This window comes from Salarias fasciatus, chromosome 22, assembly GCF_902148845.1.
Source record: "Salarias fasciatus chromosome 22, fSalaFa1.1, whole genome shotgun sequence".
In the NCBI taxonomy this organism is placed as follows: domain Eukaryota; kingdom Metazoa; phylum Chordata; class Actinopteri; order Blenniiformes; family Blenniidae; genus Salarias; species Salarias fasciatus.
In genome coordinates, this window is record NC_043765.1 from 15,931,407 (window position 1) to 15,948,450 (window position 17,044).

Consider the following 17,044-nt stretch of genomic DNA (forward strand, 5'->3'; position numbering starts at 1 on the left):
TGCTATTATTTTACCTTTTTATTGTTGATGTGATGATTTTAACAGTAGACTGAAGTCCATCCTGGACTCAGCAGCTTCACTCTTAACAAAAACAATCAAAGGACCACCTAAATCTGGTAAGGGTTTACATTTATGTTTGACAGAAACGCTCTGTAAAATTGATAAATCAATAAAATTGAAGGGACAGGGAAGTCTGGGCATCTCTGCCGAGACTGCTGCCTCTGCGACCCGGTCCCAGATAAGCGGCTGCAAATGGATGGATGGATGGATGCATTAAAATTGATGTAAAATACATGAACATCAGTGAAAGGCTGACACACAAAATTTGTTGTGTGAATTAATTCTTGCAAAATTACTCAGATAAAGTCAGAAAGCTGTCCCTTGACAGAATGTCCAATGATGCACAAACAAAGCGCAAGAGTGTAGAACATGGAAAATCATTCCATCGGAACCGTTCACCAGCGTTGGTATGGCCACAGTTTTCAATTTGCCCGGCATTATCAGGCTGTCCAATCCTCCAGATTGCAAAGTTGAACCTGGATCCATCAGACCACATCCAGGCTCCTTCTTTATGAACGTCACTGAGTCCAATCCAGGTATAGCTCTGCTCAGGATTCAAAGTCTTAATCAACCAGTTGACAAAGTTATGTTCCTCCTCACTGTGGATGGACACCAGGTTGGCTCCCTGAGACACACAGTAGAGTTCTGCATCAGCCCAGGTCATCTCTGAGGTGACGTACAGATAGCAGCGACGATTGAAGTTGTACCAGAACAGTGGACAACCGCCACGCTGGAGCTTCATGTTTTTCTCCTCCAAGGGAGCTGCAGCACAAAGAGCGAGGAAACACAAAAAGAGGAAAAACATCATGTTGACGTCTCAAATGTCTCTGAGTGAGAAGGCCTTGATGTCTTGCTGGAGCTGTTCAGAGTCGTTTGAGGAGACTGAATCACACAGAGGAGAAAGTCTTTTATATCCCTGAGAGAGGCGGAGCTGCACTGAGAGAGTCTTGTGCAGGTCAAAAAAAATTGGCAATAAAATCATTGTTTTGACTTGTCGCTGTCAATTTCTTGCCTGCCACTGATCACTCGGAAGAGTCTGATAAGGTTATGGCGATTGGACTAACAGATGAAAGGTGAAAATAGGTCAAATACATATAAGTCAAATCTGGCACAGTTGCTGCTCCAGGAGCAGTTACTGAAACCACCTCAGGTATAATTTGGATTAAATCACTGTCAACAAAATACTGCTGCTTTTAGCTAAGAAATCAACAGAGTCAATTCTGATTTCTTTTCCAATGTGTGGGTGATACGACCATACATGTGTCTAGATTAGATCAGGTCAATAGCGTGCGACAAAAAGAGCTAATGTCTACTTATGAGTGGGTGGTTCAGAAGAAGCCAAAAGACAGTGGGGGCTCAACATGCTGTGGGAGAAGCTCCAAAGTTAAACATCTGTCTGTGCAACCAACCATTAGTACAAGTAACAGAGATTAGGTTTGTCACGGTTAGGTGTCACTTCAGAGCAAACTGTGAACAACACACAAGAGACACTTAACTGATTCGTGAATAGGACTTGATCTTACAATCCCTAAGTTTCAGCACACTTCTTGCCGGAGACTGCTTTCGATCGTGGTAACAGACTGAGGCCAACCCTTGAGTCTTGACACATCTTCAGTTTGACACGTCGACAGTTTGATTCCTCCCTCTGTCACCTTGGGGCCCAGACAGAATCCTTCCTCTTCATCCACAGCCAGTCACTGTTTCTTTCTGCTGTATTGGCCAGGGCTTTGATGGTTTTCCTCTGTATTGGCCCACTAATGCCAAAGTCTTTGAGGAGTTTTATGATGGAGTGGTCTACGAAGCCTCTGCAGCCTCCTCTCCTTCACAAGCTTTTCCAGTTCCTGCTACCTCCGAGACTTTGGCCTGTCTGATGGCTTAATCAGCCTTACATCGTTCTTAGTGATGACTCCTATCTGTCTGCCTCATAGTTGTGTGTGATATCTGCCATCCTGTTCAGTTTTTGCTCTGCACATCCTTTCTCTACCTCCAAGAGACAGACTCGGTCTGCATTGATAGTGTGCCACTCTCTCTTCCGACTGGAATTGGGCCATGCTACCTGAGGTTTTCTCTCCCCTTTCCCCCTTTCTGCTCCCGGCTGTGGATGGCTGGGCTCTGGACTCTTGTTGGTTGACTGGTCCGTGCTTGGTTCGATTTCGACCAAGGTATTGATACCCTGTGGACTGTGGTGGTTGACCTGCTGCTGGGCTTCATTCGACTGGTCTGGCTGCCCTCTCAACAAGTAACGGTCAATGTGAGGCCCCTTGTCCAGCTCGACCAGACACTTTTTCCTGCCTTGATGAATCCTCAGGCCCTTCTCTGATGTCACTTTAGTCCACCCACATTGGCAGTGTCGAAGTTGGTGTCCAGTCAGTATTGCTGCTCTGTCGATTGATGTGCTGATTATTGGTTTCATTGCCGCTTTCGGTCCTGGGTCATTTGCCATGTTGTCCATCAGTGAGTCTACAATTCTACAATTCTACAATTTCATTTAGCAGACGCTTTTGTCCAAAGCGACGTACAACACAAGCAAGAATATAGACATAAGAAAGAAAGAAACCATTAGTAAATGCATCAATAGCTTCAAGTGCGATTGGTCAAGGGAGTTGCCATCAAGTTGCAGAAGAGGAGCCACTACCCCCCCCCTTTTTTTTTTTTTTTGTTTTTTTTTGTTTTTTTTTGTTTTTGTGTGTGTCAACTCAGTCAGTGTTACATAAGTGCTGGGTTTTAGAACACCTGATCTATTCTTCCCCGAACATGGGGTCGGATTAAGACCCTAGGTGTTCTCTGAACAATTGAGTCTTCAATTGTCTTTTGAAAGTAAAAAGAGACTCGGCGGAACGCACCGAGTTAGGTAGTTCGTTCCACCATTTGGGAACAACAGAGGAGAAGAGTCTGGCAAGAGATTTAGAGCCGTGCTGGGCTGGAAGCACCAGACGTCTCTCACATGCAGAGCGAAGAGGGCGTGAAGGAGAGTAGACCTGGATCAGGGAGTCCAGGTAGGCCGGAGCCGTTCTTGTAAGCGTTTTGTAAGCGAGGAGGAGAGATTTGAATTTGATCCTGGCTGCAACTGGAAGCCAATGAAGGGAGATGAACAGAGGAGTGACATGAGCTCTTTTGGGCTGGTTGAAGACCAGACGTGCTGCTGCATTCTGGATCATCTGTAGAGGTTTGACTGTGCACGCAGGGAGACCCGCCAGAAGAGAGTTGCAGTAGTCAATGCGTGATATCACGAGAGCCTGAACGAGAAGCTGTGTGGCCATCTTGCACCCCCACTCTCGCAGACTCAGAGGGTGATACGGAATATTGCTTTGTTTTCAAGGTCTCAGAAAGTAAATGTATTAAAGCAAAAAACAAGTTTTGAGAAAACTGAAAAACAGCAGTAAGTCAATGGGGGCAAGGACTGGGCAGATAAACTGAATCTGTTTTTTAACAGATTCGATCCCGCCTCCCCTCCCCCCATCGTTCGCCCTGCCACCACTTCACACCTTCCTGGGCCAGGCCTGCCTACCCCCACAGTTCATAATGGAACCTCCTCATACCTTCCCTGGCCAGCCCCCCCTCCCCCACACTGCATGCCCTCTTCATCACCTGACCTACACCAGCCCCCTAACCCCCTCTCCTTGACAGTTGACCAGGTGAGGTGGGAGCTTAAGAAGATCAAGGCTAGGAAGGCTGCAGGTCCTGATGGTATCTGCCCTAGGCTGCTGAAGGACTGTGCGGATCAGTTATGTGGGGTGGTCGTACACATCTTTAACCTGAGCCTGGAATTGGAGAAGGTACCAGTCCTCTGGAAGACCTCTTATGTGATCCCTGTCCCGAAGATTCCTCGTCCCAGGGAACCCAACCACTTCAGGCCAGTAGCACTGACCTCTCACCTGATTAAGACCATGGAGAGAATCCTCCTGAGACATCTACAACCCCTAGTGAGCACACAGATGGATCCCCTTCAGTTTGCCTACCGGCCTGGCATTGGGGTAGATGACGCAGTGATCTACCTGATGCACAGGTCACTGTCACACCTGGAGAACCCTGGGAGCACTATGAGAGTCATGTTTTTCGACTTCTCCAGTGCCTTTAACACCATCCAGCCATCACTACTGAGGGAGAAGATGGAAGGAGCTGGGGTGGACCAATGCCTGGCAGCATGGACCACGGATTATCTCACCAACAGGCCACAGTATGTAAGGCTCCAGACCTGTGTGTCCGATGTGGTGCTCTGCAGCACAGGTGCCCCTCAGGGTACGGTGCTCTCACCCTTCCTGTTCACCCTCTACACCTCAGATTTCACCTATAATTCCACAAACTGCTACCTTCAGAAATTCTCAGATGATTCAGCCATTGTTGGATGTGTTTCCGGGGGGAATGACCAGGAGTACAGGGAGGTCATCAAAGACTTTGTCAGCTGGTGTAAATTAAACCAGCTTCATTTGAACGCCAGCAAGACAAAGGAAATGGTGATCGATTTTGGGAGGAAGTCATCACACCCCACTCCAGTGAACATTCAGGGGGTGGACATCGAGGTAGTGGATAACTACAAATTTCTGGGTGTTCACCTAAACAAAAAACTGGGCTGGACCGACAACACCCATGCTCTGTACAAGAAGGGCCAGAGTCGTCTCCATCTGCTAAGGAGGCTGAGGTCCTTCGGAGTGCACAGCACCCTCCTCAGAACCTTTTATGACTCCGTGGTAGCTTCTGCTATCTTCTACGCCGTGGTCTGCTGGAGAGGGGGCAGCACGGACAGAGACAGGAAGAGACTCAATAAACTCATCAGGAGAGCGAGCTCTGTCCTGGGCTATCCACTGGACTCCATAGAGGAGGTGGGGGGGGGGAGGATGCTGAATAAACTGACATCCATCAGGAACAACTCCTCTCACCGTCTGCACAACACTGTGGGGTCTCTGAGCAGCTCCTTCAGCAGCAGACTTTTACACTTGCGGTGTAGGAAGGAGCATTACCGCAGGTCGTTCATCCCAGCTGCTATCAGACTCCACAACAGCCAATTAGTCTGAAAATCTGGCACTTTAGTGTACTCAATGTGAAATGGCACCGAGTCACCTTAGCAGTAATAATGTGGAATATGAATCTATTTTTATATTCTTATATTCTATTTTTATATTCTGTCGTATATTGTTTTTGAGCTATAGGATTATTTCAATGTAACACTGCCTGAAATCGTTGCCCTTCTTGCTGCTGTATACATGTGAATTTCCCCGTTGTGGGATGAATAAAGGCTAATCAATCAATCAATCAATCAATTTATTGATAGATTTGATTAACAGAAGACTGAACAGTTTCTAACTTCTTCAATGACAGACAGCCTTCAATGACAGACAGCCTTTCATATTTTTTTCTGTAATTGTGGAAACTAAAACCAATCTATGAGGCAAAATATCCACTGCATTCCCATCATTTGACAGGACTTGGTGGTGCAAAGGGTGGGGGAGGCAGCTGAAGAAGATCGCCGAATTAAAGCGGCAGGGCTGGGTTCCCAGGCTCGCTGGATGCAGTGGGAGGGGGTGCTCGAGAGACCACTGTCTTGGAAGGAGCTCTGGGGTATTGACCAAGGCAAGCTGAACTTCCTTCCTCGCGCTGTGGCTGATCTCCTACCCACACCAAGCAATTTGAAGATCTGGGGCAAGGAGAAAGAGGCATCGTGTAGTCAGTGCGGTGCCAGCCTCTGCATACTGAACCACATTCTGACCAGCTGCCCAAAAGCTCTTGCAAATGGGCGCTACAGGTGGAGACATGACAAAGTCCTCACCAAGGTCAACAAGTGGGTCGAACTACAAAGAAGCAACACCAACAGACAGCCACCAGCGCCACCAAGGTTCACAAGCTTCCATCTGGAGGGCAGCAAGGTTCAGAAGGAAAGAAGATCGGACAGCCTACCATCAATGCCACACCACACAACAGATTGGGAGCTGTGCGTAGACCTTAAGAAGAAGTTGGTCTTTCCTCAGGAGGTAGTGGCAACTACCCTCTGACCGGATATGATCCTTCTGTCCAGGAGTTCAAAGTCCATCATTCCAGCCAAACTCACTGTTCTCTGGGAAGACAGGCTAGCCATATCTCACCAGGCAAAGAGGGCAAAGTACCAGGATATAGTAGAAGAGGCAACCCTTGCTAGGTGGCATGCCACCCTCTATCCAATCGAGGTCGGCGCTTAGCCTGGCACGCCAGACTGTCTCTCCATGCTCAAGGATACATGGGGAAAGAGTCTCGTACCGCGCCAATTGAATCTGACTTCTGCCTGGCAAACTTCCGGAAGTTTTGAACAAACTGAATTTGGCGCTGAAAACCCAGCAAGAATCTGCTCTGAAGGCTTTTCTTTCCAACCCCCAAATTCCACCGAACGCAAAAGCACCACGTCCCAGAAGCACTGCGCGCGCCACGGCACTGGTGATTCGCTTCAGGTCGCCGTTCCTAAATGGTGCGGCGTTGCGCTCCCGGTGTTCGTTGACTTCAGGAACCAGACGCGACGCGTCGCTTAAGCATCCGGTGGAATTTGGCGGTAAAACAGATGTAAAACTCCATGCCATGATCCCATGTTTTGAACTACAAAACTACTACAATGGAGTGCTGCGTCCGTCGCATTGTCGTTGCATCACAGGCTTGTGTCTTGGATTGGTACTCTCCGCTCAATAGTCCCGCCTCTCGTCAGCCTGTCTGAAATGATGCCCCAATGGCGCGGTACCAGACTGTCTTGTGTGTAACACATAAAATCAGTTTGGCATGCCAGGCTAGTCAGCGCTAGGGGTTTCCCCACCACATCTATGTGCTGTTTCCTGCAGAAGATTGGGCTTAATCCAAAGCAACTGCAGAAGGCCAAAAGGGAGATTGCCACAGTAACCAAAACCAGTTCCAGATGGCTGTGGCTGTCAAGAAATCGTAGCTGGACCTTCTGCAGGTGAAGGTTAACTCAGCCTTTGCTGCCCCACTCAGGAGAGGTGTACAGGTTAAGGGGCGAAACACCTGTGGCCCTGTGATACCTGCTGAGGATGCAGAAGGGGTCCCTAGGAACACCACTACACTCCACCAACTCCAACCTCAACATCCACATCCTAGGTTGCTCCTGCAGTCTCTGCTTGTAGCAAAGCACCTTCCCCCATCCTTCACACTCTGCACTGGCTTCCTGTTCACCTTCGCATTCAGTTCAAAATCCTTCTTCACACCCACCACTGTCTGCATGGTGCAGCCCCCACCTATCTCACTGAACTCCTCCACCCACACACTTCAGCCAGAACCCGGTCAGGCCAACTGCACCGTCTGCGCCCGCCCAGGACTCGGCTTAGGACAATGGGCAACAGGGCCTTTGAGGCTGCTGCTCCCGGTCTGTGGAATGCCATCCCCGACTAACTCAGGGCTTCACAGACCGTGGATTCTTTCAAAAGAGGGCTGAAAACCTTTTATCGCCTTCCCTGATTGATTTTACTGCTGTTTGTTTTTACTGTATTTACTGTTTATACTGTCCCACTGCTTTTTATTGTCTTTATCATTGCTTTTATTGTCTTCCTGACTGTGCACATTGAGATTTGCCTACAAATGTAATGTGCGTTATAAATAAAAAACATTATTATTATTACATATTGTTACCCTAAATCTTAATTGTTGAAATATCATTCATAGATTTACCTTTTAATAATAATTTATAATAGTAATAACTTATTATTACTGTTAACAAATGTAATAAGCAAACTGTGCTCAGAGTATTTGACTCACCCAAGATAACAAGGAAAATAAGTTAATGTGTTCATGTCTTTTTAATGGTTGTTGAATTTTAATGCATGAAGGAAAGTTGTCACATTTCAGTTTTTACATATTTGCTAGGAAAAAACATCTTATCAGTGTACTTGAGGAAACTATAAAAATTAAAATAAAACATGAACGTGTCCAGCCAAGCATTTTAAAAACATCATATAATCTGTTATTATACCAGAACATTAACAGTCAGTCTGATACAGTCAGCAGGTTTAGTGTCATTAACTCTGGCAATGATCTCTAATGTCTGTAAGGAACGTGACTTCTATGGAGTTATGAGATGAACTTTGACTGAGTGATTTGCCAAGTAGTTCAGTCAAACAAAAACATAAAACATCCCATCTGGTCTGATTCTTTCAAGAATGATGAAAATGCAAATTTGTCAAGGTGATTATTAAGACATAAGAAAACTCTGTAATTATAAACTAATATGCAGAGTTTTCTGTGCAAACACCTGAGCATTCACACACTTGCTCTTGAGGGTCTGACCTTTTCTGTAGAATAATGCAAACCTTCTCCTTTAAAAGTCTGCAGAGTGACCAAGACTGAATCTGTGATTTGAAGATCATCCTCTTGCTGTTTGCTCTGGTTGTGCTGCTCCTGTATGAACCTCAGACCATGAAGTGAAGCGCAGACAGACTGATCGTCACATATTCTGAAACAACTTCAGCCTGACACATGAACACAGTCTGAATGAACAGTGTTTATCCAAACTCTGACCAAGTGTTTTGATCCTGCATTGTGACCTGTGTATGTCACACAATGGCCATAAAGATAAAATAAGATGAGAAGCCTTCCAGTCTTCCAGTAAAACTTTGCTTTCATTAAACAGAAGTGATTATTTAACTACATTTAACTTCCTTGTTCTCCTTTTGAAGTGTTATCTATCAACACAAACAAAACAATCTTCCTTTATTGTTTTTCCCTGTAATTTGTTCTGGTCATAAACTGGAAAGATTTTAAAAATAATCTACTTCTCCTCTTGAACTCACTGAAGTAGATATGATTAATCATTAGAATGAATTTCAAGTAAGTGTGGATACTTACTGTCAATTTAACACAACTGTGCAAGTGAAGAACAAATATAATACTGAACATTAGGCTGTAAAAAGTAATTGACTGTCCTGAATGTTAGCGAGCAGCAGTGAAGTCTATCAAAGGCAGGAGAGGTAAGAACAATTCAATTGTTTTTTTTCTTTTTATCATTCTTGTAGTTTGCTTTTTTTTACTTCATCAACTAAATGAACATTACTGATGGAGACACTTAAGTGTGCACATCACAAAGAAGTGCATAACACTAATAGGGATACAAACAGTGGTATTTGATATAAAAATATCATTGAGATAAAAAGTAAGAAGAGTATAATTATTATGCAATTGTTTATCCATCACCTATACTGCATAATTCTCCAGTTCTCACTTAAGCCCCTTTCACACTGGCCAAAAAACCCGTTTAAACCCGCTAATTAATCGGCTCCTCATGGCAGTGTGAAAGGGGTCACTCGGCATTAGACCCGGGTTTTTCAACCCTGCAATCGACGTGGGTTTTTAGAGGGTCACTACTATCGGCTTTTTAGTGGGAGGGGCGAAAGGGAGTGTGAAAGGCAGACACGAGTCGACGCGGTAATTTACGTGATGACGTCAACGCAGCGTGGCTACGCGCTAGTTGTTGTTTCTGGACACAGCGTAAGATTTCCTTCGTCAAGATGACCCAGTATTGGCAAGATAGCCAAGATAGATAAGATGAAAACCTATTCAAATGGTGGATTTAAAGTTTGAGTTCTTATTGATGGGTGTTGGGAGAAAGCTTTGATTAGATATCAGGCTGTTTCCCTGTTTTGGATTCCTGATTCAGACGTCTTTTACTGGAGGTGTACGAGGCAATGCTGAACTGAGATGAGACCTCAAGGAGAATAACAGACTCCCTGGAGAGATTACAAGTCTTGGATAGTCTGGCCTTGAGTTGGAGGAAGCAGAGGAGAAAGACATTCCTGGATCTCTATTCATATCAAACCCTCTATAAGGAAGTGGATGAAGAAAAGGCCATAAGATCAATCATAATCTGGATCACATGCTACTCTAAAGGAAAAGAAGATAATATAAAGAGAAACCAAAGAGTTTCCATAACAAATAAATTGATGGATGGGTTCTTACCTTTATTTTCTTCTTCTACTTTTCAGGTTACCTGAATTTTTTTAGTTTTATCACAACGGTATTGTCCTTGTAGATGTTAACAATATTGATTTGTAGAATTTAATTAATTCAAGCAAAAAAACACAGCAGTGGTTTCTCTCCTCATCCAAGTTTCCTAAATGTACAGCACAACAGCAAAACTGTGAACAAGATGAAGGTCGAACTAATATCTGCTTGAGCACTAATGTTATACTTGACTGCAAGAAGGTTGAACAAAAGCAAGAAAGCTCGCACTTTGTTGGGATGAACAACCTAAACTTGCCCACAATGGTATGGCCCGAACTCTTACTATTAATTGATGTTTGGGATTTCAATAAAATGTATTAATTGTTCAGATTAGATCTGCTGCATGCATCTGCCTTAATTCCAAAACACAACAGTATTTCACATGGAAAAACTGACAAATTTTCTAAAATACACATTACTTACTGACGAGTTTGAACAAATTACCATCTTCAATTCACAACAGCTGGAAGATCATTTTGTAACCAAATTTTGAGCATTATATTAAAGTGTATTTGTCCTTCAGATGCATAATTGTGTTAAGGTGACATCAAGCAACAACACTTCCTGACTTAAAAGTAATTCCAGTAAAGAATAACATCTCCTCTAGTGAGTTCAAGGAGAGAAAGAATATTTTTAACTCTTTCCAGTTTATGACCACAACAAATAACAGGAGAAAACAGCTAGAAATTGGCACTCAGAGAGTGCAGACCTCCGCCACAGCTCAAATCAGTCACCAACAACAATAAGAACACCATATATAATAAAACAACACTGCGATCGGGGGTGTGATCGGAGCGGAGCGGTGCGGTGCGGTGTGCGGCGCGTGGAGCGGTGCGGCATGGTGTCTGCATGCGGTGTTGGACCGGGGGTGCGGAGGCGCGGAGCGGTGGGGAGCAGCGCGGTGCCTGCATGCTGCATCGGGAGCCGTGAGTGGGGTGCTGGATGGGCCCCCCCACCTTTAATTCTGCCCCCCCCCCCCCCCCCCCCCCCAACCCTGGGCCTGGGACAACAGACCCGTTTGTCCCCCCCTGTCGGCGGGCCTGCCCAACTATGTCAAAGACTGCCCTATCTCTCAATGATAAAAAAATCCTTTAAAAAATTCCTGGATCCAGACAGTGATCCGGATCATCACCAAAATTTAATGGATTCTAAGTTAGTCCAAGACCCACCTTTCCACAAAGTTTCATTGCAATCCGTCCATAAAATCCGTCCATTCTTCCGTAATGTTGCTAACCAACAAACCAACAAACCGACATGATTACATAACCTCCTTGGCAGAGGTAATAAAGGAAGATTGTTTGACCATCAATTACAATTGATGACAATTACAGTTGTTTTACAATTTGTTGTTGAACAAAGGTTTGCACTTCAATGAAGTAACAAAGTATACACACGAATCTCACACCATTCCAAAATACAATCTGATTTGATGAAATATAATATGAAATAAAGTGGCAGCTGGTGGTGAAATGTGTCGGGTGGGCTAACAAATGCTTGCATAATACAGATTAAATAGTTAACAGAGTTGCAAAAGCAACATCACCTATGATACACACAGTTACATCAACTACAGGTACACTATGCTTTTTCAGTGCTATACATCAACTCTCTCTCTCTCTCTCTCTCTCTGTCACACGCACACATTGACGCACTACAGACATGTTCCAACCCAACTTCAACGACTGCCCACAGATAGCCTGCTGCAACTGTCTTATTACAACTGTTTGGTGACATGTAGTGCCAAACACACCTTCAGTACAGCAGATAACCTCAGCAAAAACAAGGCGTCACAGTCCTTTAACAGGTCGACATGGGCCTACCTTATTTGAAAAGAAGCTCACATCGATGCCTTTCTGGGACGCAAACAGGTTAACCACCATGTCGCTGAAGTCTGGTAATTTTTGGTGGAAGTCCGTCTAGATAGACAGCATGTCTAATGCATTCAATCGGTCCAAATAATTGGGATTATCCAAAGCAAATAGCAAAAGCAAAGCAAATAGTCCACCTCGTTCATGCTAACGCCCGCCATAGCTGAACTTTTTCTCCCTCCTTCCCAACTCTGGCACAAATAGCAACACCACTGCGTTAAATATCCGCTATTGGTCAAAAGTCGGTGGCCTGTGGGCTGACAGAAGTTAGCCCAAAATGCTCAGTAAACCAAGGGGGGCGGGGGGACATGACACCTGTCAATCACTTACAAGAACGAAATGAATGTATCTGCTGGGGCTGTAAAAAAACAGCCATTTTAGAGATATTCCATTTTCCTTTTGACTGATTGGTGCTGTTGCTACCTTTGGTTTTATCTAAACTTAAAACAATCTGTTGTAAGTTATTTAAAAAAAATCGTTTTCTCATCTTTTTTGTATTAGCTGTCTTTTTGTGCTAGGAGGGCTTAGCCCTGTTAGCCCATTCATAAAAGCCGTCCCTGATGAAATATATATGAAATATATAGAACCAGGAAGTAAATGTTACGGAACGTGAAACGGAGGCTCAGGTGCAGAAGGCAGCCAGACACAGGAAGTGGGGATTTATCAAGTTCATTTTTGAAACTGGAAGGGACGAGTCCGAGGGCCAAGGTGCTGCACACCGGCAGCTATGGTGGCGAGGTGCTGCACACCGGCAGCTGCGGAGGTGAGGTGCTGCTTCTGTTGCAGCCAGGTGAGCAGGTGGCAGGCGAGGGAAGGACAAGGGTGGTCCAGGCTGAAGCAAAAGAAGAAACAGGATAAGTCGCAGCATGGACAGGGGGCTTACACGAAGACACCTGGTAGAACTAACTGAGGGAGTGCAACAACCCAGCGTTGGAGAGTGGACTGCAGCCAGCTTAAATAGACAGCAGAGCAGGTGGAACAGACGAGGCCACTCTCCGGGCAGATGACTCCAATTAGCTGATGAGTCGCCCACGCTGCCTGCTCACCGACAGACAGAAGAGGAGAGGGACAGAGCAGCAAAGCAGGCCTGCTCCATAGTGCCAGAGGAGCGGGCATGACAGTAAAATGTGGTTAGTCACTTCTGTTTTATTAAAGCAATGATTTACTGGAACTTGAAGACTTCTCATCTTATACATCTTTATGGCCATTGTGCGATACACACAGCTCACGTGTCTTTTATTTGTTAGTTTGTTTTGTGCGTTCCAGCAATTTTTACAGTCAGTTATAAAGTTATCCAGACTGGGATTTGAGGCATGTCGAGTTTTGTTGTTTATGTTCCAACACTCCAACAGCAGAAACCTCAGAGAAGATCAGTCTGGAGGGTTCAGCAGACTCAAGACATTCATTCATTCATTCATTCATTCATTCATTCTCACTGATGCTGATGGTGATCATTGCCATGTAAAGTACTTGACCTCTGCTCAGTGTAGTTGGTGTCTTTCTCAGCTTTCAACATCTCATCGCTTGCGTTGTGAATGTTGTTGTTTTTTTTTCTCTCTCATCATGCAAATGGCCTCATGTGTTGTTGCATAATCAGTCCTGAAGTTGGCAAACTTTGTGTCATGACTGACAGTCACTGTGTCCATATGTATTCTATATATTTAATTATTGCTAAAATGGAATGACTGTGATCCAGTGGATTTTGCAGGAATACAATTTTTAATGTAATTCGGTATTGGAGGCAAGAAAGGTAGGAAGTTTTGATAAATGATTTGCCTTTTATGACTTTTTGATAAAGTTTCTAGTTAGTTTAATGGTATTTCCACATGTTCATCCAGTGTTTATATCGTTGCATACAAATCATGGACACAACTCACCCAGAAGATCAAAACTGCATTGAGATTATGAGTTCAAAAAGCTTTCCATAAACGATTTATGAACAAGTTTGAATTGAATGAACCGTAAATATCACAGTGAAATAAAGCTGACAGCACAGAGGCTTGGAAATATATAATTGTACTGTCCTGGTTTTATTTATACAACAGACAAACAGTTTCCTGAGAAGAAAAAAGATGTTCTACTGTTGTCCACTGGATTGACTGTGCAAAAGGAGGTGAAACCAAAACACAGAAAGCTGAATTAACTAGCTTAATTTAACATGCAAATTCATTCTTTACAAAACAATCCGACACATTCCAATCAGTTTTTTATGCATATTAACACTGATGAATTTACTGTTACGGGTCTTTATGTATAGGTTTTTTAAATACAAAATGGAATGAATGACATTGGTTCAAAAGCAATCAAATCTATAAACATGAATCCATCTTGAGGAACTTCAAAAAATCACATTGAACTGACCACAACACAATTCTGAATGTCAAAATCTACAGAAAGTAGGAATAATACCTTCAATATTGAACATTCTGCCCAATTTGTGACAAAACAGTAAACACAAGTATAAGAAAGTAAAAGATGAATATAAACATTTGTTTTTGTCAGCAAGACATGTTTAACATACAGATACATTTGTGCAGGAAAAGTTTTGGTGAATTCTCTTGATACAGTCTCAAAATGAATGAATCTTTATGTTCAAAAACAGACTCATTTGATCACTCGGAATGATTTATTCAGTCACAAAGAGACCTTTCATATTTTGATGTCAGGTCAGGACAAAGATTAAGAGTCTTAATTTCATATGTGGGATTAAAATCATGGAAGAAAACATCAAGTCAGGTCAGATCTTCTCAGCAGCTAGGGGTAGGCTGTGCGTAATGCACAAACAAATGGGCGTACACCAGAGCATGCTGTATCGTTCCACTTCTTACTCGTCCTGAAGTTAGTTACAACACATGCCTCTCCACTAGTGTTGCTTGGCTCTCCAGGACTCCAAAAGACAAAGTCGACCCTGGATCCATCAGACCACATCCATCTTGAATTCAGATGAAGGTCGGTGAGTCCAATCCAGGTGAATCCCTGAGCTGGGTCGAAGTTCTGAATCAGTGTATTGACAAAGTTGTGTTCCTCCACACTGTGGATGGACACCAGGTTGGCTCCCAGTGACACACAGTGGAGTTCTGCCTCAGCCCACCTTACGCCAGTGGAGAAGTACCGAAAGCAGCGGCCATTGAAGCTGAACCAGAACGCTGGACAACCGCCACGCTGGAGCTTCATGTTTTTCTCCTCCAAGGGAGCCGCAGCACAAAGAGTGAGGAAACACAAAAAGAGGAAAAACATCATGTTGAAGCTTCAAATGTCTCTGAGTGAGAAGGCCTTGATGTCTTGCTGGAGCTGTTCAGAGTCGTTTGAGGAGACTGAATCTCACAGAGGAGAAAATCTTTTATATCCCTGAGAGAGGCGGAGCTGCTCTGAGTGAGTGTCATCAACAGCTTTTTTCAGGTCAATAAAAACTGGCGATCAAATGTTCATTTTGGCCTGTCACTGCTAATTTCGTGCCTGTCACTGATCACCCTGATGAATCTCCTATGATGTGGTCATAGTGATTGGACTCATAGACGAATTATTCACATTCAGAAAATTGGATGAAGAATGCAAAATAACGTTTTGATACACACAGATCTGCACAAGCATAGTGCACTGCGGAAGGATATACCAGGCGCACAGCGGCTGAGTCTACGCTTCTACTGCTGTGCTCCGGTATAGCCTTCTGCGGAGCACTGCGCATGCGCTGGTCTGTGTGGATCAAAACATTATTTTAACGGATTGAAAAGACAATACGTCTTTTAAAATGCTTTATAACCATTCGGATTTACTTCGCGTGCTAATACGCCGTCCCCTGGACCACTGGAAGGAGTATTTTGTCTACTTTCTCAGTCGGGCTCTGTCTCCTCTTCACCTGCCGTAGTTGAGCTAAGCTAACTACAATGCTAACAGCTGTTAGCCAGGCACTGGACGAACGGACACAAAAAAGGTATTTATGAGCTTATCTCACTTTGTAAATGATAGCGATAGGGCGTGGGTCCAAAATCTTCGGAGTATTCCCTTAAGTCCAGCAGATGGTACAGTGGCTTGACGACTTTTGAGAGGAACACTTGACACATTAGGGAAAATAGTAGGATACAGCAAATTACAGGAGATGTAAATATTAAAATAAAACTTGCGAACGTGTCCATCCAACCATTTTAATAATGTCATACAGTCTGTTATTATACCAGAACATTAACCATTCTGACACGGTCAGCAAGTTTAGTGTTATTAACTCTGGCATAGATCTCTAATCTCTGTGAGGAACGTGACTTTTATGGAGTTATGAGATGAACTTTGACTCCTCATCTGGCCTGCCTCTGTCAGGAATAATGCGGAGGTAAATTTGGCAAGGAATTTATAAAAATACACAGAAAACTATAGGTATAAATTTATATGCAGAGTTTTATCAGGAAATTCCTCAGGTTGAAAAAAGTTCATTTGACTGTGCCTCACACAAATTAAGGGATGGAACAGAGTGAAGGGTAATAAACTATTTATTAGTGTACTGATGACAGGAAGGCCTTGGTTTTTCTCGAGAATGATAGGACTTATCAGTAAACTTGCAAAATCAATCAACAAAAAACAGTGCAGTTCGACCATGAAGAATGTATTCAATGATATCAAACAATCTGTCATTATACCGGAACATCAGCCAGTGTGATACTGTCAGCAAGGGTAGTGTTATCAACACCGGCATAGATCTCTAATCTCTGTGAGGAACATGACATTTATGGAGTTAAGAGATGAACTTTGGCATCTGGCCTGCCTCTGTCAGGTAATGCAAAGGTCTACTGATGACAGGAAGGCTTTGGTTTTTATCTGGAATGACAGGACTTACCAGTAAACTTGAAATATAATCAACAAGAAAACAGTGCAGTCCGACCATGAAGAATGAACCATAAACCAAGTGGAAACTTTGAAGATAAAGAGTATGTTTGGCTCTAGAGAAGCATTGTGTAAATTACAATACAGAGATTTCTCCATTCTATAGATTTTTGTTTTTTGTTTTGTTTTTGTGGTTCATATTGTGGCTTCTGATCTGTTTCAAAAACTATTTCAAAGATTTTGTTGAGTTTTGAAAATCTAAAGTCATTCAATGCAGATAATTATTTTTGTGGTTAAACGTAATCATCAAGTGCAACTCCCTCTGCTCAGCTCCAAAAAAAAAA

The 17,044-nt window shown here is 43.7% G+C and overlaps 2 protein-coding genes across 2 annotated transcripts; both read right to left on the reverse strand.

The window, feature by feature from the left end:
- Positions 1–352: 352 nt before the first annotated feature.
- On the reverse strand, positions 353–868 carry LOC115409802 (galactose-specific lectin nattectin-like). Its single transcript, XM_030121077.1, has one exon. The coding sequence runs from the start codon at positions 866–868 to the stop codon at positions 353–355; it is 516 nt and encodes a 171-aa protein (XP_029976937.1).
- A 13,774-nt stretch (positions 869–14,642) lies between these two features.
- LOC115409484 (ladderlectin-like) lies at positions 14,643–15,176 on the reverse strand. Its single transcript, XM_030120689.1, has one exon. The coding sequence runs from the start codon at positions 15,126–15,128 to the stop codon at positions 14,643–14,645; it is 486 nt and encodes a 161-aa protein (XP_029976549.1). The 5' UTR covers positions 15,129–15,176.
- Positions 15,177–17,044: the final 1,868 nt, after the last annotated feature.